Genomic DNA, 27,125 nt, shown 5'->3' on the forward strand with positions numbered 1-27,125 from the left:
AGTTCTAATAAATGATTCATCATTAAACCCCTAAAATTCCAATTTCCTATGTCTATCAAAACAACATTAAAAGCATTTGCTTTTCGACTAAACCTCTCAATAAAAGTTCTAATCAATTATTCATCATTAAACCCCTAATTTTCCTATTTCCTATTTCTATCAAAACAACATTAAAAGCATGTGCTTTTCGACTAAACCTCTCAATAAAAGTTCTAATAAATTATTCATCATTAATCTTCTAATATTCCAATTTCTTATGTCTATCAAAACAATAGTAACTAACCTATCTAACTTCCTAAATCTACATAAATAGGAATTTAGATCGTCTAGATTTCCTAGAGTATTATACCAAATAGATTTCCTTAAATCCTAACAATTCTTTAATGATTTAATGGTTTGAATTTTGTCATGTCAGTATTTCACTAACAATAATCTTAATTATTTTGTTTATAACATTGTTTTATTATTTTAAGAATATTGTTAGTAGAATGCTAACATGACAGAATCTAGACCCTTAAATCATAAAAGAGTGGTTAAAATTTAAGGAAATCTATTGGTAGAGTACCTTAGGAAATCTAAAAAATCTGAATCCACAAAAATAAAGGTAAATCAGAGAGCCTCAATTTAACCATGTATTCTGACGCAGCAGCAACTTAAAAAAAAAAGAGACGATGACACACATCTAAGGTAACCACAGATCACTGCTTGAGGATTACAGGTAGCTCATAACTCATTAACCATCTAAAGTTTTAGAAGGGCCCTGGGCCCCCAAAACAACTGTTTCTTTAAAAAACTGAAACAAATTCAGAATTTAACTCACAGCAAACAACTTGAATTCAATGGATGTTAGAAAAATATAAACAGCAATCCATGATATTTACTGGTTTTACTTTTACCCACTTATTAGAGTTATGGATAAAGAAGGAGGAAATGTGTTACAAGGAAGAGTAGACTCTTTCTGGACAAGACAAAATTCTCATCTTGATTTTCTCAGTTGATTTCAGTACTCAGAACTACTGGTTGTAATTAGAGTAGTTCTTAAAACAAAACCATCACCTGAGTCCTGCATGGCTGAGGAGGGAACCTTCCACAAATATTTCCTTCAGACCTTTGTCAAAGTGACTGAAAAACTGGGAATAAAAGAAAATACAATGAAATAACATAAACACAAGGATATACAGAGACCAACTCACTTTCTAGGAAACAAAAATGCCACAACTCAGATGAAGTCTGTCACAAAAATAGACAGACTCTGGTCTCCTATAAATTCTCATAAACAAAACCCTCCTTTCAATATTTAAAACTCAGCTTATTCTGATTTTATTACTATGATGATTCTCATTGTTGTTATTTTTTATTTTTGCATATAACCGCAGCTGCCGATAAGGGTTATGAAAGTTGTCATTGTGCAAAGATACTAAGGGCATGTTTGGTAGATTGTAATAGGCACTGTAATGTAATAGTTATTCATATAGTTTAACTATTCTTTAATTTGGTAATGTTTTTATTACAAGGAATAGTCATTCCTTATGAATAACTATTCTTCAAAATGAGGAATAACAATCTCTCTCTAAAAATGTTGTAAAGCTATTCCTTAGTAAGTGCAATAATTTTTAAAATTAATATATTTCCAAATAAACAAACTTTCCATATATGCGTAACAATTATAAAAATAAACAATCATAGACAATAACTCATCTCTCTTTAAAAATATATATTAGTTTAAGGAAATATAATTATATGAGTAAGACATTTCCTAAAACAAATCTTAAGTTTTATTCTAATGTTATAACTCACAAGTCACAACCAAACTTATGAATATGTTTAGTTATTCCATTACAACATATTTTATGTAATAAAGATTACAATTTCTATTGTAATCCTCATTCAACATACCAAACGTGTCCTAATTTACTTAGGTCAGCAAAATTGGCAGAATGGTAGGTCCAAGAGTTCAAGAGCTGTTCAATAAAAAATGCCCCCATACCAAGCTCTTGGTGGCAGTATCCCACATTTCCTTACATCTTGCCACAGACTGCCAATTGATTCCCATATTAATTCCCCAATTCACATGTGACAAAGCTCTTTCAAATACAAGTTTCCAATGAAGAATTCACTTCTTGGACCTACATCTACCATTAAGCAAACTAGATAGGGCTAACTTGAAGCCAGTTTTCCATCAATATATTATTTTCAGTTTTTCTTCCAATATATTTCACTACAGATGGTGGACGCCCAAAAAATCTAGTGGAGCCATTTAGAAAAATTGGTCAGTTTAAAAGCAGGCGACGTCATATTCTGTTACACAACAATAATCCGTCCAAAAATCCTTGCTTCATTCAGTTATCTTATATCTTCACAAAGAACTGATGACAACATGCCAGCCAACAAATCTGATAAGCATATCAATTGGTCATCCATTGATCTCATTCAGGTAAATGAAAGGGTCCAGCAACGAAGGTACATTTGAGATCAAATCAACAAGTAGTCTGACTCATTAAAAGATCATGGTCTCATGCCATTTCATTATCAAATGTAAGCAGCACACTCAAGTTCGCACACTAATTCTGCCCTAGAGAAAATCCCAAAGGATGCCCTGAGTAAATCACCCAAAAGTAGATCTGATGATTTTGAGGTACAATCAGCAAATTTCCCTGCATGGTTTGGCTTTGAAAATTATCATGAGGCCCACAACTGTAGCTGTGACCTGCTTGCCAATTCAATCTTGCAGGTTGGTTAAATGGGCCAAGGTTTGTAAGCCTTTGCAGGTTGGGGGGTTGGGTATAAGATGATTGGGAAGCTTTAATTCTGCCTTGCTAGGAAAATGGTTGTAGAGGTATGGCATGGAGATTGATGCTTTATGGAGGAGGGTTATAGAGGCAAAATATGGGAATATTTGGGGTGGTTGGTATACGAAAAAGGTGACAAGTCCTTATGGGGTCAGCCTGTGGAGATACATTAGAAGTGACTGGTTGAACTTCTCTAAACTCCTTGTATGTGATGTGGGGGATGGTACTAAAGTGAAATTTTGGAAGCATATGTAGTGTGGGGATTATAATTTCCAAGAGGCCTTTTCGGAGCTTTTTTGTCCTAGTAGGTCAAAGGATTCCTCGGTGGCTGAAGTTATGGGTTGGTCTGCTGGGAGGTTTCACTAGAATGTGCAATTTCGTCATCCACCACAAGATTGGGAAGAAGAAGCCTTTGATCGGTTTATGGGGTTTGGTCTATTCTTCAATAGTGCGGGATTTTGGTCCAGATAAGGTTTGTTGGAAGCCTGCAAGGAATAGAGGTTTTGAGGTTAGAGGATATTATAACTCCTTCTACCCTCCTACTCTTATTTCCTGCCCATGGAGAATGATATGACAATCAAAGGTTCCTCCAAGGGTAGCTTTCTTTTCTTGGTCTGCTTTCTTAGGTAAGATCTTAACAACAGACAACTTTCGTAAAAGACGTGTGCTAGTGCTTGACTGGTGCTATATGTGTAAGAGATGTGGGGAGTTGGTGGATCATCTTCTACTTCATTGCCCCATAGCTTGAGAGTTGTGGTCTTTGGTTTTCTGCTTGTTTGGTATTCAATGGGTTATGCCTCATATTGTTCTTAAACTGTTTGAGGCTTGGCAAGGAAGGTTTGCGCGACATCGTCACATTGACGTTTGGAGATTAGTGCCTCATTGCTTGATATGGTGCATTTGGCGTGAAAGGAATGCTAGAAGCTTTAAGGGTTGTGAACGTTCTTTGCTAGAGCTTAAGTCTTTTTTCTTGCACACTCTCTTTGAATGGAGTGTGGTCTTTTCTCATTTTTCTTGGTTCTTCTTTTCCTATTTTTCTTGTTCTTTTTTTTTTCTATTTTTCTTAATCGTTGTACTTTTGTTTCCTGATTTGTGCCCCCATAGTACATCCCCAATGTACTCGGTTTGGCACTTTTTCTATTATTAATAATATAATTATGTTGCTTATCAAAAAAAAAATCTTGCAGGAAAAATTCAAGTTTTTCCCTTAGGCAGTCACCAAAGCTGTTATACTAAATCAGTTCAAGGATTTTATCCAGCAACATAAGTTTCTTTGGATTTGGGATAGAAAGGACCAGGATATTTCGGAGGAAAAAGGGGGAAAATACTAGGGAATATAGGGTTTCCAATGTTATAAAACAAAGAGAAGGACTAGGAGGTGATGCAACGAAAAAGACTCAAGTTTTGAACTGCTTTCTGGGTGCTGTGACGACACTGATCAGTAAATCAGGAACTGTATCAGATCTGGTTTGGGGGGTTTTGAAACTAATAAAAGGTGGGTTGTGTTAGAGTGTTGATCCCATGAGTTTTAGGATTCCAAAAGTGAGAAATCAATGTCTGGTCACTACATTCAAACAGATAAAATTAAATAGTAGTAAAATATTAAATCAATGTCTGGACATCACACCTAGGTATTGCTAAACATAGCACCATGAAGTAGAAGAAAGCAGTCAATAATAAAAAAATAATAAAAGTAGCCTAAGGAAGGTGCCAAGAAGGCCTCACATCAAAACTAGACCACAATTCTAGAGTTTCTAGTATTTAATCTTGTTTCTCATTAAACTCTTTGCTGGCAACACCAACAACAGTTCCACCATCAATGATTGCTTTAAAAGTAACTTCCACCATCAATAATAAGCTGTTTAGTTTGGAGATCTCCACAACGAACAAAAGCTTGAAACAAAGAGTTATGAGTCCAATATTCATCCTCTTGTTCAAGCGTACCAAGAATAGGCCAATGGATAGAGAACAGAATTATCAGCTTCATCCACTTCTAAAATCATTTGTCTATAATGCAATAGTTAAATGGGCCTCATCCTCATTATCATGGAAATTCAACTTCTCCATAAATCTATTAAAAAATAAATTAGATAAGATCTTCAGCTCTAACACAAAATTGAGCTATAACAAAAGCTCTTATACCAAATAGATTGCAGAATTTTATCTAGCAACAGAGATTTGGAGGAGTTTGGGATAGCTACAGCTAGAGTTTTTGGTGGAACAAGCTTAAAATAGATAGAGTTTCTAACAGTATAAGAGGGAAGGGTAGTCTATGGAGGTGGTATAAGGGAAGAGTAGGCTTTGGAGATGGTATAAGGGAAAGGTAGGCTTTGGAGGTGAAACAATGAAGAAAACTCAAATTTTGAACTGGGTGTTCTAGGTGCTATGAACATTAAATTGGGCATTGTACCAGTTCTAGTTTTTGGGTTTCAATATTAGCATAGGTTGTGATAGCATTTTTACCAAACAAGTTTTTAGGGTTCTATGGGAGAAAAATCAATATCCAGTTGCAAGAATTTCAACAGGAGAAGGAGATTACCTAGAGTACACCTAGTTTTGCCTAACATCACACCTAGGTTTTTCCTACCATCACACCTTCAAGAAGAATCACATTACACATAACCTCAAGCATAATTGTTAACAACTTATTCTCTATTGAATTGAAAGCATCCCAACAACAAAGCCTTAGTCCCAAAATTTTGGGGTCAGCTATGGATCCACAACAAATTAGTTAGAGTTGATCATATGTAATCTTTTCCTCCATTCTATTCTATTTGAATTCATACTCTTTGAATTGAAAGCATTACATCTATATTAAAAATAAATTAATTAATAAATCTAACCATAATAGGACTTGGGAATAAGAACTTTACCAAGAGCCTTGTAGCTCATCTGTTTCCAACAAAAACATCTAGGGTTCAAATCTCCTCTACCCCATTGTAACTATCAAATCATAGTAGGACTTGGGAATATATGGGCTCTGATTGCTATGCACAAACTAGATAACTATTAGAAACCCATTAAAAAGAACCAAATAAGTCAATAACATGAGAAAGCCATAAGCCGTTGGACCAAAGTCATAGCCAATACAATATAGAAATACCCTAACTCAAAACACTGAAAAAAAAATTCAAATAAACTAAAGCATAACTAACCCGACAAGACCAAAACTTAATGCGACATAAAAAGTGAACAACATAAAAATATAAATAACCTATGAGTCAATGCCTAGGGTTTCTTGGAGTCAGCACCAAGTCATTAGAAAAATTCCAAAAGAAATTTTATTCATCAACTCTCTATAAGAGTACCCTATTATGCTTATATATACTATGAATTAACCCTAATCCTATTTGACTCTTTTTTTAATAAGTAAGAAAGCTTTTATTTATTAAAAAAAAAAAACCCCCTCAAAGAATGAGCCGTGTTCACAGGACTAGTATACAAAAGAAATAAAATATCTTGACTCTAAGGAAAAAAATGCAAATAGCCTAATTACCAAATAAGACCTAAAACAAAAATGCAATTGACAGTCAAAACTAAATTAAAATAAAATCTTTTTCGTGCTTCCCAAATCATTCTCCCCTGGTTGGAGAAAACTAGATCTCGAGTTTTGAAGTGTTGAAGAATTAAGAATCATGACAAGTGACACTTACATTGACTCCTGAATCACTGTTAGTAGTAGTAAGAACAAAGAAGCCTTGCATTCCATCCCATCATTAAAATTGCTTGTAATTACGAAATCAATGTGAGAAATTTGCGTTGCAAATGTTACAGCTTTGTCTTGATTCACAAAAGCTCCATTGTTATGCAGAGTCGCAAATAATAAAGAGTTTGAGGAAGTAAAAGATAAAATACCTAAGGATTCAAAATTTTTGTGGTTTAGTTATGATGTGGGACTTTCTTGGCAACTTTCATAGGTTACTTTTGCTATTATTGAGTTTTTTTTTTTATATAAATAAATAGCATTCTTATTGATGAAAGAAATAGCACAGGTACACAGAGTATACATGAGAACAAGAAAATCATGCTCTCAAGGTACAAAGATTAAGCATATTAAAAAAAAGTACATATAGAGAGAGAGCCAAAAGTTAACATCCAATCAAAAAAAGTTTTGAAGAGAAAAAGCTTAAGCTTAGGAATCATCTGTTCACAGTCCTCAAAACTTTGAGCATTGTGTTCCCACCAAATGCACCACATCAAACAACACGAATGGCTTTCCAAATAGCTATATTTCAATGATGGCCGAACCAACCTTGCCAAGAAGCTAGTAACTCCACAACACTCTTCAGCATAACCCAAAAAACTCCAAACAAGAACACCATGGACCACAGCTTTGTAGCTATATGAGACAGTGAAGGAGTAAATGGCCCATAGTCTCCCCATCACATTCACACATATAACACCAGTCTACACAAGAAAGCTCCTTTTCTGCAAATTATTTATCGTCAATATTTTACCCAAAGCTGCAGTCCATGTAAAGAAACCAACTCTTGGCAGCACCTTTGACCTCTAAATATTTCTCCATGGAAATGACATATCGGTAGTACAAATCAAATACCATAAGCACCCCCCCCCCCTCTCAAACTCCCAATCTTGCATAGCTCTAATAATACTTTTGTTATTAAAGTCTTAATTTTTTTTTTTTTTTATAAGAATGATACATATACGAAAGGCTACTCTATGCAAGAAAAGCACAAAGCAATCCAGAAAATTACAAGAAGGAAAAAGAAAACTAGGAAAATACAAAGAAAGAAAACCAAACAACAGATTAATTACAAAAGAGAAAGAGAGCTAAGAAAAGAAGGGAGAGAATCACTAGTCGTGAGTCCCCAAACCCAAGACCAATCAAAAAGAGTTCCACTAAAAGATGCAAATATCTTATCACCGGAACTATCCAAATCCTCAAAAGTTTGTCGAATCCGTTCCTTCCAAAGACACCATAGTATGCACAACGGAACTAAATTCCAGATCTAAGATGAATGCTTCCCCTAACCAATTCCACCAGCCAAAAAGCAAATCTAGAATCAATCTAGGTATGACCCACGACACTCCAAAAGTTATAAAAGCAAAGCTCCATTACCGATAAGTCATCTTGCAATGAAGAAGTAAGTGGTCCACCATCTCCCCACAGTGTCGACACATAATGCACCAGTCCACAAAATCCAAACCCCTCAATCTTAGATTATCACCTATTAGGATCGTATTCCTAGCTACACACCAAACAAAGAAAGAAACACGTCTAGGGACCTTAACTCTCCATGTACCTTTCCAAGGAAAGACAATTGAGGGAGAATTCCGCAACTTGTTATAATACGACCGGATGTCAAAATCCCTATTAGGCTTCAACTTCCATCTCAACCGATCTCCAACATCCATTGAAGGGGTATTGGCTCCCAAGATATGAAGAAAATGCAACCCTTCATCCATCTCCCAATCATTAAATTCCTGAATAAAACGAACATTCCAAATTCTTCTATCCTCCGCCCCTTGCCTTGACAAAGAAGATTTTATAGAGGTCTCCTTGTCAATAGCAATACCATACAACCTCGAGAAAGCCACTTGAAAAGGTTGATCTCCATACCACCCATCCTGCCAAAATCTCACTCTATTCTCCAACCCAACAACAAACTGAGTATTTTTGCTAAAATCCTCCCAGCCCATACGAATACCTCTCCACAAACCACACCCATGAACACCCCTACCTAACTTAGAAGTCCATCCCCCCCACTCTTCCCCAAACTTTGAAGTTATCACCCTCCGCCATAAGGTCTTTAGGTTAAAAATATAGTTTTAATTAAGTTTACTAGAAGAAGGAAAATTTAGTAATTTTCAGATTTTTTGGAACCCCCCACTCTTCCCCAAACTTTGAAGTTATCACCCTCCGCCATAAGGTCTTTAGGTTAAAAATATAGTTTTAATTAAGTTTACTAGAAGAAGGAAAATTTAGTAATTTTCAGATTTTTTGGAAGGGCTGTCCTAGGCTGTACCAAAGGCCACGAGTCTTATTTTGTGTTTTGATTCCTTTTCCTAATTGGTTCTTAAGTATTTTTTCTTTGTTATTAGTAATCCTGATCATTCTAGGAATATGTTATTTAGAGTCATGGTCCTTCTTGGAATAAAGGCTTTATTGTAGTCAATAAGAATGATAGAAATTGATTTTGATAAATTTCCAGCAGCTTAGCAACATCAGTGAGTCTAAAAGTTGCTAAAGGAAAAAACTGCCTAGATACAGTAAACAAGTGAACAAAGTAGGATCAGAAAAGAATGAGTTAATAAGCGGATTTGTGTTATAAAAACAAGGGCCAATATATTTGGGATGAACAATCAAGGATAGAAATCTACACATTGAGTGATCAAACAGGAGAGGAAAGCACATTTCTGAAACGTACCTAACCAATCCCACTGGTCAACTCAACCAGCTCCTTCGTCTTCAAGCTTTCAACAACTTATTCCTTATTAACCAAACCAACTCGGCTATTCAAATGGATTTCAACCTCGCGACAATATTCTCTCTTATTTACTCGGGTTGATAGATATTTGAAATTGTCATTTATAACTAATTGGTGTTTATCTTGTATACTTCCCATGTACATGAGTCGAGCCCCCTTCACTCAATTTAATGAGCAATCTCTAATGAGATTGAGGAAGAGTGCTAACATCGTTTGTCCTGACTCAACAAAGTTTGATATATTCGAAAAGGATCCTCTCCATTTCACAATTCAGATTAAATTTTACATAAATTAGCAGTTTGCACTCCATTAGATTCAGAAAATAAAATATGAACACAAAAGTGCACAGATCTCGAGGACAACTTCCAAGCATAAAATCCAGAAAGTAAATCAACCAAAGGTTTAATCAATCAATCAATCAATCAATCAATATGCCCCTCAAATTAGCTAACAAAACCTAGGAGCGTTTTTTCATAATCAAAGCCACATAGAATAGAATCTTTAAAAAAAAGCGTAGACTTACAAGAGAGAGAGAGAGAGAGAATCATTAGAGATGGGAAGAAGAACAAGAGGCGTCGTCGTGGTTGTGGTCGTGGTTGTGGTTGAGGTTGTGGTCGTGGTCGTGGTCGTGGTCGCTGTCGCTGTCAGTATCGTCGTCGTCGAAGGGCTTCTGCTTGTGGAAGATGCAGCACTTCTTGGAGCTCTTCTTCTGCATGAACTCGTTGTCCACGGTGTCTTCCTTCCAAGTCACCTTCTTCTTCTTGCGGTTGAGGCGGAGGACTAGGGTTTCAGGTTGTGATTGTTGTTGTTGATGATGGGGTGGTTGCTGGGGCTGAGATGCGACGGTGGTGGTGACGGTCACGGAGGGTGACGAGGACTGTATTGGTCGCGCGGTCGCGCTCATGGGTCTCGCCATACAACGATACTGCCGGAAGGTCCCGCTTTTCTTCAATTTTCTTTTCTTTTCTTTTAAATCGATACCCTCTCTCTCTGTATGCAGTTTCGTTTGGTTGCTTTTTTTTTTTTTTTTTGGGTGGAGAAAAGGATGCTGGTTGTGGACTAGGATTGGTCAAGAATCCGGTTGTACTGTACCCAATCGCTTCTAAGTTCTAACTTGTTTTAATGCCCGTTTTTGCTTTTTTCTTTTTTTATTTTACCAAACAGGTGATTTTTTTTTTTCCATTTGACCTTAAATTTTTAACAATTCCGTTAGTGGTAATTTTTGCGAAACAATGTGAAAAAATAGCATCTCAAGTCTTAAATGCTTAAGTTCCAGAGCTGGTAAATAAAAATTATCTACGTGAAATCCACATAAAACTCGAGTTTATAATACTCAAATACCTTTGTTTTTCAAACAACATTCTCCTCTGTTTCTCAGTTCTACTCCTCTGTTTTTCAGTTCTGCGTTCTCAACTCCAAATCTCTATTCAGATAGTTTTGCGTTCTTCGGATCAGCGTTTTCCAATTCAAATCATTCTAAGTTCTCCACTCCAAATCTTTGTTTTTCTTCTTCGAAACTACGTTTTTCAGATCGTATTTTCCAGATCGTGTCTTCTTCTTCCTTCGGATCTGGTTCTTTAGTTCTTCAAATCGTCTTCATCTTCATCTTCATTCTTCAAATACTTCTCGAGTCTAAGAAACTCGAGTTTCACATGGATAAATTACACCATATCAGCACTAGAACTCGAGTCTTTGAGGCTCGATTTTGTTACCAAACTCGAGTTTCAAAGACTCGAGATGCTAGTTTCCTAAATAGTTTCAAAACCTTACTAATTAACGATATTCTCCCCCAAAATTATGCTAGCCTACAAATTACCTCCCAAACAGGTTCTTGTGAAACTTTTTTTTTTAATTTAGAAAATGACCCGCTTGAAATTTATTAATGAGTTGGTAAATCAGCTAAGACTACATTATTAATATCTGGTGGAACATATTCTATCAAGGCTGAAAGCGGGAAAGAGTATCTTGCTCTTCTAGCTAAGGCATGAGTAACTTATGAAAATTATTTAAGTAGTGTATTTTGTAACTCCACTTTGTGAAAAATCGAGTTTCAAGTAAAATCTGACTTTCCGAAATTCCAATTCTAAGAAAGTACTTGCTAATATGGCAATTAAAAAAAAAAACTCTTTCCACTTGGAGCTTGATTTTGTTAAACTTGATTTGCATAGAAGACTTTTAATTTTCACAAATTTCTCACTATCACTCGTGTCTCTCTTATTCTAAAACACAAGATTATAAGGAGTGGGGGAAATGAAATCAATTGTGATTGGGAGGGCCTGTGGCCCAATTTAATGCGAAGCATGGATGGTACCACTAAGTTTATGGTAGTACTATGCATCTTGAGGTAGAGTACAAGGAAGGAGCTACGATCCAAGGTGGTTCTCACCATTGATGTAAGATCAACAACAAAGTTTTCATGTTGGGCTAAGATGTATGGGAAATTGGGAACTCCATGAATTTTTTCACCTGAATTCGTTGTGTGAGTTCGTGTGAGATGAGGTTGAGGAGCAATAGAATGAGGTTTGAGACTTTGAAGTTGAGGACCTTAATGAGGATGAAAACTCAACATAAGAGCATTAGCATTCGAGATGCCAAAAAAGTTCTATTTTACTCCTTAAAAACCTACTTTTTCTATTTTACCATATCATTTTACAACTTTCCCAACATCTCAGTTTCTATTTTTACAAACAACATATTAAAATAATATAAAATATACCAACAAATAATATTAAAAATTATTATCTCTTTCATCACTTCATCTCTATTTCTATCCTCAACAACCAAGCTCACACACCAACACCACCGAACCAACCACCCAGAAGCACCAAACAACACCACCACCACCACTGCCACCACCACCACCATCACCTCTGAAACTCCATTAAAACAACAACAACAACAATAGCAACCCACACCAAATACCCATCACCTGCAACCACCAATAGCAATAGCAACCCGCGTCCACCAAAATTTATACCCACCACCAAAACACCCACCAATAGCAACCCATAACCTCCAAAACACCCATTAACAGCAACCCATAAAATACCCACAAAAACCCAAATCCAAACACATAAGACCCACGGTAGCCCATGGTAAGCAAAACCCACAGCCACCCATGCCCCCATGACCACTCATAGCCACCCATGCCGATTTGAAGCCACCCACAGCCAATCTAACGCCTATCCACCCAAAGGCAATTCAGAGAATAGAGGCTTCACCGTGAGAGGAAAAGGGTAGAGAGCGTGAGAGAAAGAGATGAGAAAAAAGAAGAAGAAGAGAGAGGTCAAAGGAGTCTGAAGTGAGAGGAAGAGAGAGAAGAGATTAAAAAATTATATTTACTTTACATCCTCATGAATAGTAAGGTTGCATATATGCAACCTTATTGTAGCTGAGATGGAAAAAAATTTTGGGTTTACATATCTAGATGTGGAATTTAAGGGTCTATGTGGTAAAATAGCAACTGGGGGGGTTTTTACACCCCCCAATGCTAGTGCTCTAAGACATCAATGAATTTGAGAAGTGGCTAAAGATGATAGGCAGTGTCATAGCAATTTATTTGTTCCACTCACTCATTGAATTTTCTCATCTATATTCTCTATAATATTTTACTTAGAACTCAAATTTTCAAAAGTTGAGTTCCAAGTGAGATTTGATTTTTTTAAATGCCACATCAGTCGCACCACATAAAATAAAAACAAAAACAAAAAACAAAACAAAACAAAACAAGATTTCAAATCCTTAATTTTACAAAAAGAAAATAATTATAATTAAAAAAAATCCATATTTTAGCTCAAAGATTCGAGAACATCAATTTGGAAACTTCCACCCCTCCCCACCCCCCATTATCCAGCTCCCTTCATTGGATCAAGTAGGATGAAGCAAGAGTAGGGTGGTGGAGGCATGCAGAATAATTTGGGAGAGGCGTTTTGGGTTATTATGAGAGATGCAATGATTACTAAAGAAACAAATTCTTCTATGTCCATTCCTTTATATATATATATCATGTGGTTTTAATTTTCTTGTAGGATTTTGAAAGAGAGGTTTGATTTGGTTTGTTTGAACTCTGGCAAACATATATGGATCAAAGAGGAGTCTTCAATGTCCAATCAATGTTTGGTGCAAGAATTCTAAGACAAAATGTTATTGTATCCCTTACTTGAGTAATTGGTATGAATATTTTTTTCCCTCTATTGATTAATTTCTTTGTACATCAAACAAAGGCCAAAGCACCTAAACCAGAAAAACCCAAATCCCCAAAACTCCCAAGTCTTTAGCATCAAGACCCCACGTATTAAAACTAAAAGAAATTACTAATACCTTGTGGGATAGTTTACAAAGGGTCAATGATTTGAATTTGACAAATCCACCAAGGATTGTAAACCTTAAAATCATTGAATTTAAAATAACTTATAAACCTATAGAATTGTAGAAATCCATATGACATACTTCAACATTTATGGATTTGGAATTAAGGCATTTCAAATCCATCACTTTAAAATTCAAATTCAAACAGAAATCCAAATTCAAGTATTCAAATGCAATCTAAAATTAACCCTCAAGTTATGTTTTAATTTGGATTAAGGTGATTCCACATAGGCTAAAGAAGATTAAGTGTTTAGTGTTTTTGGTTGCAAGAAAGTAAGAGAAAAAAAGTTGCAAATTGAGTTTTTCTTTTTTTTTTTTAAATTAGTTACTTATTTTTCTTTCTATAAAAATGAGCAACTAAGTGTCTCTTTTGTCCCTATTTTTGGGAAAAAAATTTCTAGGTTTTTTGAGAAAGTGTTCTCAAAAATAGTTTTTTAGTGTCTTTCCATCCCTAACATTTGTTTGGCACTTGTTATCATAAAAAAATATAATAATGACAAAAAACAACCGAACCACCACACCATCATTCGGCCAAACCCTTAACCTCACCCAGACCACCAATTTTTGCAAAACACAAAAAGCAAGTTAAAAGAAAAATAGGAAAATGAACAATTTCTCAAAATCTAGTGTCAATTGATAAAGATCAGGGGGAAGGTCATGGCTTGTGTGTCTGTGTGTGTTTGAGAGAGAGAGAGAGAGAGAGAGAGAGAGAGAGAGAGAGAGAGAGAGAGAGAGAGAGAGAGAGAGAGAGAGAGAGAGAGAGAGAGAGAACGATAATTTTTATTTTTGAGAGAGAGAGAACGATAATAATTATTTTAAAAAATAAAAATTGATTTATCACAAAATTGCTGCTAAAAACACCCTAAAAGGTGTTTTAGAAAAACATTCTCCACAATGATTTTGGAGAACAATGTTCTAAAAACAAGTGCCAAATATTCTAAATGTTAGTAGAAGCCTTTTTCTTTTCTTTTTTTGGTATTAGAAAACTATAAAAAAAAAAAAAAAAAAGGTTTTAAAAACACCATACCAAGTAAGAATTTTATATTGATTTTTTTATTCATTTAAATGTGGCAGCTTTATTTATTTATAAAATCCTATTTGACAAAACAAGATTTTGCTTCGTTAGTATGTTCCTCGTCTAAACCAATAGACGATGAGTATTCCTGTTTAAGAGAGAACACTATGTAAATGATGGCACTAGTTTGGGCCCTGCCAAGGACCTTCCGATGCTTAAGTTAGCTTAAGACTCTTTAGAGATCAATAATCTGTAGAGTAATTTGTGTGTAATGTAAAAACATGATCCACTTACTTGTTTCTTCTGGCTTTATATAGCCCGTTTTGAAAATAAATGTTCCACTCATTGGCTTAACCTTACGTTGCACTTGAGCTGGAGGATTCGATGGCTCAGTAATGACCATTTAATCCTAGCTATTTAAGGTTCGTAACGGCCATTAATGGATGCAAAAGGACGGCAATAACGACTCCATATCTGTTCCTCATTTGCCATTAAATGCTGAATTTATACTTGAGATTAATGCGCTTACGTTCGTCCATATACAACAAAGTCACTCGTTTGGACAAGCATTATATAGACAACCATTTATCGCTACTTGTCACTATTAAATTATTATTATTATTGATGATGTTTGAAATTAGTAGTCATTAGGTTAAATGCTCCGGGCTTCAACAGTGGATGGATGACCTGAAAAGAAAGAAAAAGACTATCGAAGGTGACTGGAGTGAATTAGCCAAAGACCCTCCAATGGTTAAGTCAGGTCTCTCTCTATGACTCCAGTATAGTGAGTGGATTAATAGTAGAACGCTGGAGGGTCCTTAGCTGGTTCACCCTAGTCACCTTCGATAGACTTTTTCTTTCTTTTTAGGTCATCCATTCACCATTGAAACACAGAGCATTTAGTCTACTCATTTCACACATCATCAATTATTATTATAATATTAGATATATCATCTTTGAGTTTGCCAACTGTGCAAACCGCCAACTATGTAAGAATTTTCATCACTGGAAAGGATCAAAATAAAAATTTTTAAAACATAAGGCCGAAACTGAAAATAGTGTCAAAATATAGCACAAGAGATGTGTCCTTTTTTTCTTTTCTTTTTTGTTGGTTGCACACAGTGTATTCTTGAATCTTTCAACCAGAAATTAATCACTGATTGCGATGGGTGGACCCTAATGGGCATCATCGCTGGCCAAGGAGGTTTTTTCAAAGTGTAAGTACTCAGACTCGAACTGGAGAGCACACCAATCGAACCTGAGACAAGCACTTTGAGACCAAGTGCCTAACCACTTGGCGAACGAACCCACCTGAGTTAAAAATAATCAATGATGTAACAGAAGCAGAACCAGAACTACACAGCCCAAGGACTAGTATCAGTAAATTGTCTATTACGTCCGAGACCAATAATGTCATATAAAAAAAGTGAGGATTAACTCCACAGGAGGAATGTCTAAAATAACAAAAGACTGCTGGAGATGAACTGCCATTCTTGCAAGTTGGTCGGCACAGGAATTTGCTTCCCCAAAGCAGTGCTTCAGCTTCCACTTGAGAATATGGTTCATTAAATTCCTACAGTCATCAACCAGGGGCATAATTAGCAAGATAGGCAATGTTACTGTTCAGGAGATCCACCACTGATTTAGCATCGAGTTCTATCTCTATTTCAGGAATGTTGAGTTGAATGCATAGGGAAGGGCCATCCCTTACAGCCCAAAGCTCAGCATGTAAGCTGTTTGCCCACCCTATAGCCCTGCAAAATCCTTTAATCCATTTGCCGTGGTGATCCCTAAGGAGTCCACCACCCCCTGCTAGACCAGGACATCCTAAGGCAAAGCCATCTGTGTTAAGTTTGTGCCAGGGGGGTTGAGGGGTTTTCCATATGACACTGACAATGATTTTCTATTTGGGCTTAGAGTACTTAAGAGCAATACAGGCAAATTCAGATGCCATAAAGTTTTTGTTTTTGTTTGTTTGTTTGTTTTTTTTCCCTTAATTTTATGTCGTGTATTTTGGTACACACCAAGTTCATGTCACATTTAAGTAAATCCAAACCCAAACCCAATTTGGTACAAGTGCTAGCGGGAGGACGAAATAGCAAAATAACCCTCAGTTTCTAACTATATAGTTAGCAGGCCCAGTTTGTAAACTATATCATAAACTAGCATATCGAGTCTAAGAGACTCGATTTTGGTCTATAAATCGAGTTTTTGAGGGTCGATTTTCATGGTCTAATTTTATCTGATGTGGCATATTTTCCATGTGGCATCTAGTTAGAAATCGAGTCTTAGAGACTCGATTTACATCTTATCCTTCTCTTTCTGAGCTCTCCCTTTGCTTCTTTCTTCTTCACTTCCTCTCCATGGCTCATTTCTTCCTCCTCCACGCTGCCACAGACTCGCCGCCGCGCCCAGATAGTGCGACCCAGGTCCAGGCGACCCAGGTCCGGGCGACCCAGGCCGCTCGCCCAGGTCGCGCGCCCAGGTAGCGCGGCCTGGGTCGCGCAGGCGCAGGTCCGCGCAACCTGGTCGCGCGGCCCGGGTCGCGCGACCGGCGCGCGGCCGGGTCGCGCGACTTGGGCCGCGCGCCCGGGTGCGCGCGGACCTCGCGCCCGCGCGACCCAGCCGCGCGCTGGGTGCGGCGCAGGCGCGCGCGGGGTCGCGCGACGGGCCGCGCGCCCGGGTTGAGCGGACCGCGCCGCGCGCGACCCAGGCCGCGCTACCTGGGCGCGCGGACCTGGGCGATCGGCCTGGGTCGCCCGTCCGCGCGCTCAGGTAGCGCGGCCTGGGTCGCCGGACCTGGGGACGTTGGTTTTTTTTTTTTTTTTTTATGGGTTATGCTCAGTTGTGATCGGTGGTGGATGGATTTTGATTTGAGATCTGAAAATGTTTTGGCTGGTAAATCGAGTGTTAGACACTCGATTTTCAGGTAGACTCCACGTAGGAAAAATTGCCACATCAGATATTGAAAATCGATCCTCAAAAACTCGATTATAAGGTCCAAAATCGAGCCTCTTAGACTCGAGATGCTAGTTTATGATATAGTTTGCAAACCGGGCCTGCTAACTATATAGTTAAAAACTGAGGGTTATTTTGCTATTTCGTCCCTAGCGGGACCAAGTAACCAAGGCCCATAATCCATAGAGAGTTGTCAGTTGCTTGCAAAGCGCTTTTCCAGGAATATCCCAATCCAACGTTAAAGATCGAACGTTGGACACTGCTTTACAAATACTGCTTAATAACAAAGCGGAGAAGAAAGCGAAAGAAAGAGAGACCCAAATGGCGAGCAGCGTAAATTTCTGGACGATACCACAGCCAAAGCCGCAGTCTTCCTATTCTTATTCTTCTTCCTTAAAACCACCCCTCACTTCACAATTATCATTATTCCCAAATTCCAACAATTCCATCCTCTCCCTCCGTTCCCATACATCCCTATCCCACTCTCGTCTTACCAAATCCCACTCGCCAAACGCTCCTCCTCCTCACTTCATGGTAAACGCCCCTTCACTCCACTTTGTTTGAATTATGGTTAAATAATTAAATTCACGTTTGGGGGAATCGATAATTTATCACGGTATTAGAGAAGGAGATCATGAGTTCAATGCTGTGAATTCTGTTTCTTTGTGTCTTTAGTTCCTCTAGAAAATCCCAGTTTTTTTTTTTTTTTGGGTTTTTATTCTTGCTTATATATTTATTTAGAATGGGTATGTATGAGCAGGTAATGGCATCTACTAAGAACCCAGAAGAGGCTCTCAAAATTATGATATCTGGGGCTCCAGCTTCTGGTAAAGGAACCCAATGTGAGCTTATCACTCAAAAAGTAAGCTGTTTTTTTTGCACAATTGGGATTGTTCGGTTAAAGCAGTTTTTCTGAAAGTGGATTACTTAATTTTTAATGCCATTGAAAATAATTTTATTAAGCTTTAGAAAGCTTAAGGTACCTGTAAACGTTAACTAACAACGAAGCTGATTAGTTTATTAGGTGTAAACAATAGTTATGGAGAGTTGTTAACATTTTAGATTGTTCTGCCATATAGATTAAACTACAAGGCTACATGTTTAATAGTAACGGTAACTAGTAGATTAGTTCATTGATATTTATTCTAATTTGCTTTGAGATTTACCTCAGGTCTGAATAGAAGTGTTCTTTACACCAATCCCTGTTGTTTTAGATTTAAAGTTACTAGTGTACCCTTTCTCCACCAAGACACAATAACCGGGAAAAAAAAAAAAAGGGTTCATTGGGAAAGAGATCATCAAAAAGGTTGTACCCAATACTCAAAGCTCCCACTTTTGTGAGGATTGGGAGAGATGATTGGTAGGCAGCCTTACCCCCATTTTTTGAAGAGGTTGATTCCCATACTTAAACTCAATTTGCTGCTTTGGGTGGAGGGCACTTGCCATCATAGCCTCATCTATTGGTGTTTCCAATGGAGACATTTAGGGTTCAAATTCTTCCTCTCTTATTGTAACTATTGAATTAGCACGATAAAAAAAGATTAGACATCATCTATTGGTATTTTTCTTTTAGTTATTTTTTTTAGAAACTATTTCTCCAAATCATGTTATATCATTTTCCACATAAGTAGTGGTTTACTTTGTGAATTTCTCATTTCGGAATTGCCAATGAAGAAAAACAGATTGAATCAAGTCATCCTCCTATATGCAGTATGGTCTGGTGCATGTTGCTGCTGGAGATTTACTCAGGGCAGAAGTTGCAGCTGGTAGTGATAATGGAAGGCAAGCAAAGGAATTCATGGAGAAAGGACAATTGGTACCAGACGAAATAGTTGTTATGGTAGGGACGGTTTGTTTCAGTTTGACATATAATGATGTTCTTGTTGGTGATTTCTTAATTTTGATCCTCTAGATGGTCAAGGAGCGTCTATCACAGCCAGATTCTGAAGAAAATGGTTGGCTTTTGGATGGATACCCAAGGAGCTTATCACAAGCAACTGCTCTTAAGAAATTTGGGTTTGAGCCAGATCTTTTCATTCTCCTTGAAGTAAGGATTTGTCTTTCTTGCTGCTGGTATGCTTTAACTGAATGATTTAAATTGTATCAACAGTTAGGAAAAGGCGAAAGATGACATTGATGCCGGCTCTTAGCTAATTTGTTTGATTTTCATATATATATATATATATATATTAATTAACCTTTGATAGTTCCACAATGCTAATTGTACATGGCTGCCTGTATTTGCAGGTCCCTGAAGATATCCTTGTTGAGAGAGTCATCGGACGAAGGTTAGATCCTGTTACTGGGAAGATATATCACTTGAAGTATTCTCCCCCTGAAACTGAAGAAATTGCTGCGAGGCTTACTCAACGATTTGATGATACAGAAGAAAAGGTATGTTCATGTTCTAAACCATTCTACCTAGGTTTAGTACTTCCAACTAATTTCAAAGAAATTATGGGTTCTTCAGTGGGGTTGTATGTTTTTTCTTCTTCTTTTGCTTAGTGGTTGTAACCTTCTTTCTCATTGTTTATCTTTCTTTCTTTTTCCCTTTTGAAGCTATTCTCATTCTTGGTTTGTGCTTGTCTCCTGGAATTTCACATAGCTATGATTATTGTAATGACCTTTATTCCCCCCAATGCCTATTTGGCCTGATTTAGGTAAAGTTGCGGTTGCGCACTCATCATCAAAATGTGGAGGCAGTACTTTCAATGTTTAAAGACATAACAGTGAAGGCATGTGATATTACCCCCTTCCTCTCTCTCTCTCTCTCTCTCACATTCATAATTTTGTTTATGTGTGTATTTGTCTGAATATGCATATGTACAAGGGCTAAGCAGGAGCAATGGCTGACTGCTACTCACAATATGAGTCTCATATTGCATTTGACTTCTCCACCATTGTTGGTCTTAATTTTATCTTGTAAAGTAATAAACTTCATTGAAAAAAATGTAAGAAAATACAAAGGAAACAGAGCACACAGGAAGCGTGCTAGGGACAACAAAGAAAAAAGATAAGTAACAATGAAAGTACAAAAATCAAGCATATTGGGCAAAAAATTTAAAGTAAAAACACCCGAAACATTATCCCATTCAAACAAAGTCTGAAAGAAGAGAAACTTCAACTCATGAATCGATCTTTCATTCCCTTCAAAGGTGTGTGTATTCCTTTCCCTCCAAAGCACCTTAGTTCTGATTTTGTTGAACTTGCCTGACCAATATGCTGTAAGTTTAAGTTCCACAACACTATGTGGCATGACCCAAAGAACCCCAAATAGTGAACACACCATGTTCTAAAACTCTTGAGCTATTGGGCAGTGTAGGAGTAAGTGATTGATCGTCTCCCCATTCCTCTTGCTCATGCAACACCAATCCACCACCACCACTTTTTGCCTCCTTAAATGATAAATTATTAAAAAATTTCTCAATGCCACTGTCCAAATAAAGAAACTAAACTTTTTTGGTCTTAATTACCTTATTATGTATCATTTTCCTTTTCTTCTTTGTGTGTGCCTGTGTGAGTGCAGGCGTGCATGCACGTAGTTATATTTGGTTATTTTAGTTGCTGCTAGGAACAATCCACAACATCAATATTGTTCTAGGGACAGTTTTTGACTGATAAATTTGTAAACCAATTGATGAGAAGAATATGAGGCCTGTTGATTCTAATTTTCTTTTAGTTTGGACTTGTAACTGAACTTCTAACTGCATTTATTTGGGTCACTGATATTTGGCTCACTAATAAAGTTCTCTTATCTTCTTCATTCCAATGTTTGTTGCTTTAATCAAGGTTGTAAATTTCATTTTGATAGGCCTTACATTTGTAGATTATTGCATATGATAGTATTCAGCTCTCAAACACACACCAAAGAATGTGCTACTCTGATATCCCTAAATATTTGGCACTGCAATTTTTCAGTAGCAGCATTTTAATAGAAACAGCTCTATGTTTCTCAAAAGAAAATTGCATATCTCAAATTCCTTAAAGAGGCACTGGAATGACTTTAAGGGGAAGGCTGAAAGGAATTTTCGAAGTGAATGTAAGAGGTGTCACTGCTGCTAAAATTTCTTGATGTAATTCTCTAGAGTCTAGATAGAGTGGAATGCTAAAAAGGTAGGTTTCATGTAGCACATTCCATTTACAAACTAGTTGAATTGACTCGTTTACGTTTACATGTGAAATCATTGATTTCCAACTTTTGGCTGGAGTTTACCCAGCTTACAATGACATCTTAGTAACAATACTTTTAATTGTTCTCTTTTTAGAATTAAAAATCCACAATTAAAGTGCTTCTTGCCAAGCACAGGCACAGCACACAAATGCAGATGCATCTGCTTTTTGAATTGTGAAGATACACTTATCTAAAGAGGTAGATAGATTTGAATGGCCGAAAGGTTGGTTCCATGTAGCTGACAGTAATTAGTTTGGATTTTGTACTAGTTGGATTTACGTATTGCCCATCTGATGACTTATGAGAGGTCTTGGCTAGCTTGTAGTGACTTCTCAGTATGCAGGTGGTTTAGCAATACTGCCTTATATATGGCCAATGCTTTCCACCCAGAGCAGCCAGTTGGGTTTTCATTTTGCTTTGACAATAAATCAAACTAGAGGTAATAAAACCAGTCTACTTTGATCCTCAGATTGCCTTGTTGGATTGGCATACTACAAGACAATCTAGTTGTCAATTTTCCTCAAATGGTCTATTTTGCTTTGACAATAAATCAAACTAGAGGTAATAAAACCAGTCTACTTTGATCCTCAGATGGCCTTGTTGGATTGGCATATTACAAGACAAACTAGTTGTCAATTTTCCTCAAATGGTCAATTTTTCTTAAAATTCTTGTGGGAGGATTATCGAATTATTGGAACCTGATTTTCTTTTCCTGTGCAGAAATTATTTGAATGTGTTAACTTGAATGAATAAAAATTCTGTAGGCATTGTGCCTGTCGTGTAGTAGATATGATTTCTATTCAATAGAATCCAACTGGAAGACCATTTTTGCTGTATTTCAGATTGATGGAAATGGTTCCAAAGAGGATGTGTTTGCCCAAATTGATGGTTGGCTGACAAAACTTCTTGAGCAAAGGAAGGCTACTTCAGAATCTTTGGCAGCATAAAATACTGTGAAGCAGAATAGCTAGGCCCCATTTGGCCAAGGTTCTATAAAGTGGAAATGTACATCAAAGGAATTAAATGGTAAAGGTATTTGCAAAGTAATAATGTATTATAGCTTTTTAGGTGCATAGAAAGTGCGTTGGTAAAAGCTTGATTGTATTTGTCCCCTACTTTTATTGGTCTAATGGTAGTACCTGCCCTTCTCATAAAATCTCCATCCCAGCTGAAGGCGATATTTGGTGAGCGTTTGGGAAGCGCGTTTTGCGCTTCTCATGTCTGCATTTTTTTTTTTTTAAACAACGTCTATTGCATTGTTCATGGGACATGAGCAGTGTATTTAGGCTAATGAACAGTAACTTTTTTATTTTTTATTTTTATTATTTTCAGCTTTCAGCAAAATAAACGGTATCTAAACGGACCTTTGATTTCAAGTATCCATGTACAATGCTATGAGACTTTACTAATTAAGCAACCTGACACTTTTAATATTTGATGTCCTAGAATGTTTTCTTGTTTTCTCTTTCAATCTCTATCGAAATCTCACCATACTAAATATATTTAATATTTAGATATATTATATATTGATAATGATTTATAAAAGTGATTGAGCGTTCAAAAAATTACAAAATAAATTTTAGCTTTCCTAGTTAATTTTTTAAGACATGGAAAATGTTAAAGGATGCTCTAAAGAGCATTGGTGTATAAAGTATTTTTAGAAACTTTTTTATGAGTAAAGAAAATAAAAATAATTAATTGTTTTGATGGTTTTCTATGTTTCCCATGAGAGTGATGTAAAAAATTTCTTAAAATTGTTTATTAACAATTGCTGCTTTAAAACCACCTATTAACATGACCCATAAGAAGATATAAAATTTCAACTTGAATTGTCTTGGAGGAAGTAGTAGATGTAATAATGAGGGAGTAATGTGTAATGTGAGGTGGTTTGGCTTTGAATTTAGTATCTATTTGAGAATTATTTATTTTTGGTTATTTATTTGTGTTGATGGACATTTTGGCAGAAAAGCCCAATAGCAGGAAGAAGCCCTAACAATATGGGTAAAAAAGAGTTAGTAAATTGGAGGAAAAAAGTCATTATGTTCGAATGGCAAGAACAATGGGTTATAGGCCTAGAAAATAATAAATGGGCCTCAAAAGAAGCAAGTAGGCCTAAAAGAGCCCAGGGCAAGAAGTAATAAACTCATGGCACTATGAGAAATGGAAAGTAAGCAAGAATGGGCTAAAGAGGCCCGAAGTAAATGAATTAAGTAAGTACGGGGATAATGGCAAGCCCATAAACCCCCAAAGGAAAAGGATGTGCAAATTTAGACCGAGGAAGCCCAAAAAGAGTTAGCAAAAGCTCATGGGAATGCGGAATTAGAATGGGCCGAGGATGCCCAAGGAGAAAGAAATGGGCCAAGGAAACAATAGAATTGGGTCAAGAGGGCCCGAAATAGCATGAATGCAGGCCTAATAACAATACGAGGTCATTGTGATTAAGTAATAGAAAAGCATACAACAGGTCCAAAAGAGGTCCAGCAAGCGTGGATCAAATAACACTACGGTAAGAATAACAGAATGGCATGACAGGAATGCTAGCAAATCCACGGAAGAAACAATGAGTGGGTTAAGAAGAGAAAAACCCACAATCAAGCAATGCCCAGTCCTTGTAGGAAGCAAGCCATAAAGAATGAGGGCTCAGAAATCAATTCACACCACAAGAAGTTAAGAATGAGTGGCAGAACACACAGGCGAGCATCCAGGCCATGGCAAACACATGAGCAGCAGACAAGCTTTAGACACACATGGAAGTGGAGCACGCACAAGGCTTAGGCATCACCAACCTGTACCCAGCCAATACAGAAGTGGTGGGCCATGGGTCAGGGGTAAAAAAAGGTATGGTCTGACAATGGGGAGAAGGGGGAAACCTTTTCTGGGGTTCCCGCTCAAATTCTTTTGGAAGAAATGTCCTGTTGGGATGACATACTACCCAAAAAAGGGAGGATGAGTTGGAACTACTAGGTGTATGTCATGAGGGATAGTGAGAGAGAGAATGCTCACCTTGTTGCGAATAAGAATGCCACGGTGAATAAGCAAACAAAGTAGAATTCTTTGGGAGTGGTACGGCTAGCACAGGTAAGTGGTGGTGGCTGGACAGCTGACAAACCAGTAAGTGGTCTGGAAGTACACCCACACTTAGACAAAAGTGGTTAAAAGGTAAAACAATAAAAACCAGTCATAACAGGCAGTATATAAGGAGCCTCCGCTGTGCATAGTAAAAATCATCAACACGATCATCACAATCACAACAATATAACAACAATTACAAAAATACAAAAGTAAAAAAGAAAAGAAGAGAGTAGAAAACAGAGTAGTAAAAAATTAGGAAAAGAAAACTAGAGAGAAAAATAGAGAGAGTAGGCAAGAGTTAGATGGCAGACATGCACCAATAGGCTAATCTCTTCTCTCCCTCTTAAAGCCTACCCTCTGTTAAGGATTAAGGATTAAGGATTTTCTTTGGGGCATAAGTCATTCAGGTCCGTTCTCTCAAAGTTGGTAATTTCTACAGTAGGACCCTCTTGCGAGGTTATTCACATTGAGGAAGTGGTTCCCTCCTTAGTCTTAATTCCATAATGCAATTGAGCACGGTAGACTAACCATTTTTTCTTTGATTTTACTGTTTATGCATCAATATTATTTCTCTTTTATCTTTGCCATTTCACTTCTTTTCATTGCGTTTCTTGTTGTTGTGCTGTTCTTTTTCTTTATCTTAATTGAATATCTTTAGTTTATTTTGGCTAACGGCAAGCGCATCTCCTTTACTATTGTTATATTATATTTGTCTATCGTAACACTTTTGTGACAATTTCATCTACTACGGGCATGTGACCAAAGTTCTTCAACAAAGGGGTCTTAGTTTGTGCACAAGCCAATTTGAGGTGAGTTACAATCGGACCAGTCCCAAACTCCCAACTCTTCAACCCAGCATTGTTGGGCCTTAGTGTGGCAGGAGGAAGCCCAGCTCACAAATCTCAAAAAGGCCCACCACAATTTGAAAAGCTAAAATTTGGTTTATTTAAAAAAAAAAAGAAGGTAAAAGTCAAAATATTTGCAAAAACATTGAGACAAAAAGCATAAAGAAGGCAAAAAAATTTTCAACATTTTCCAAACACACCTAATTTCCAATCTTGTGGAGGGTAAAACACTAAGAACAATTTATGAGAAATTGAAGATTTTGAAAATTCCATATAATTTGGGGGATTAGTCCATAAGTTCTAGGCTTTTTTCTTTCCTAATGGCAGTCTAAATTGTTTAGGTCTAGATTCAGCCTTGGAACAATCCATTGTTGCTGATAAAGATGGCTTCAATAACTTATCAAATTATCCATTACATCGTTATTTTTATTAAACAAGTGGATAAGAGATCATTCAGAATAGTCAAGGCAATTTGATCTCAATCTTCCAAATACTAATTTTTTTCTTCTGTTAAGCTAATTTTGTGACCGACAGTTTAACAAAGTATGAACCTAAACATCTTCTCAATAATTAAAAAAAAAAAGTAAGAACCTAAACAGAAAAATGCAGCAACTTTTACTGAGGGCTCAGCTCTTTTTGTAGGGACTTCAAAGGTTCTTGGAAATTGTTTGTTTTAAATTTTATTTTATAAACCCCTACAAATTCTTTACCGCAACCAGGCGTATTTAAAATTAAAGGCATATTTTATTTTGTTCTGAAAAAAAATGGTATGTAATATATATATATATATATATATATATATATATTTTAATCAATATTCTTTTTTTGCTGAATGAGTCTTCCACAGTCACTAACACAAGATATTTACATCATCAAAGGGCCCACTTGACTACCATTGCAAAGGCTCTTGGGAGGACCAGCCCATCAAAAATCGTATGTTGTTTTCACTTTTCAGTAGTACAACTTTCTTTTCAATATCTTTCAAAAAGACTTTCTTTTCAATAAAGTATCATCAATTATCAAAAAATAAGATAAATAGTCATAAGTATCATCACCAGAGAAAATAAAAAAGAAAAGAAAAATGGAAGAAGCCTCTGTTTAACTCAGACCAATACTTTCTTTTTGATAGACATTGTTTTATTTTATAGGTAAAAATGTAAAATTGCTAACTTTTTTATTTTTATTTTTTATTTCAGTCTTTTAATTCTCAATTTTGTTAATTCAGTCTTCTAATTTTAATTTTTGTCAACATAAGATTCCTTTAAACCTCAGTTACAGCGGCCGTTAACTTTCAGTTTATTTTTTATTTTTTATTTTTAATTTCGGAATTAAAAGAAAAAAAACCTGTAAAAAAAAAATTTAAGGCAAAACCGAGAATAGTAATTGATTTCGCCAAATCAGAGAAGCTCTCCAACGCTTACAGACGTCGGGAAGGGATTGCCGGAGAAGGCGAAGTCG

General features: G+C 36.6%; 2 protein-coding genes across 4 annotated transcripts; one reads left to right on the plus strand and one right to left on the minus strand.

The window, feature by feature from the left end:
• Positions 1–721: 721 nt before the first annotated feature.
• LOC142621963 (uncharacterized) lies at positions 722–10,323 on the minus strand. 2 transcript variants are annotated; one of them, XR_012841850.1, is made up of 3 exons: positions 9,762–10,323; positions 6,443–7,217; positions 722–1,130 (listed from the first exon to the last, which is right to left on the minus strand). XR_012841850.1 is itself a non-coding variant. In XM_075795360.1 (2 exons), the coding sequence occupies exon 1, from the start codon at positions 10,152–10,154 to the stop codon at positions 9,786–9,788; it is 369 nt and encodes a 122-aa protein (XP_075651475.1). In that variant the 5' UTR covers positions 10,155–10,323; the 3' UTR covers positions 722–1,130; positions 9,762–9,785. The 2 variants fall into 2 exon arrangements, 1 of the variants encoding a protein (XP_075651475.1); XM_075795360.1 differs by lacking the exon at positions 6,443–7,217.
• Positions 10,324–17,736: 7,413 nt separating this feature from the next.
• LOC142622619 (adenylate kinase, chloroplastic) lies at positions 17,737–23,188 on the plus strand. 2 transcript variants are annotated; one of them, XM_075796133.1, is made up of 7 exons: positions 17,738–18,113; positions 18,340–18,441; positions 19,291–19,419; positions 19,492–19,626; positions 19,827–19,973; positions 20,240–20,314; positions 22,593–23,188. In XM_075796133.1, exons 1-7 carry the CDS (start codon positions 17,901–17,903, stop codon positions 22,695–22,697), a joined length of 906 nt encoding a protein of 301 aa, XP_075652248.1. In that variant the 5' UTR covers positions 17,738–17,900; the 3' UTR covers positions 22,698–23,188. The 2 variants fall into 2 exon arrangements, with proteins under 2 accessions (XP_075652249.1, XP_075652248.1); XM_075796134.1 differs by lacking the exon at positions 18,340–18,441 and having other exon boundaries at positions 17,737–18,113.
• The last annotated feature ends 3,937 nt before the right edge of the window (positions 23,189–27,125 follow it).

The sequence above is a fragment of the Castanea sativa genome, chromosome 1, assembly GCF_040712315.1.
Source record: "Castanea sativa cultivar Marrone di Chiusa Pesio chromosome 1, ASM4071231v1".
Taxonomy (NCBI): domain Eukaryota; kingdom Viridiplantae; phylum Streptophyta; class Magnoliopsida; order Fagales; family Fagaceae; genus Castanea; species Castanea sativa.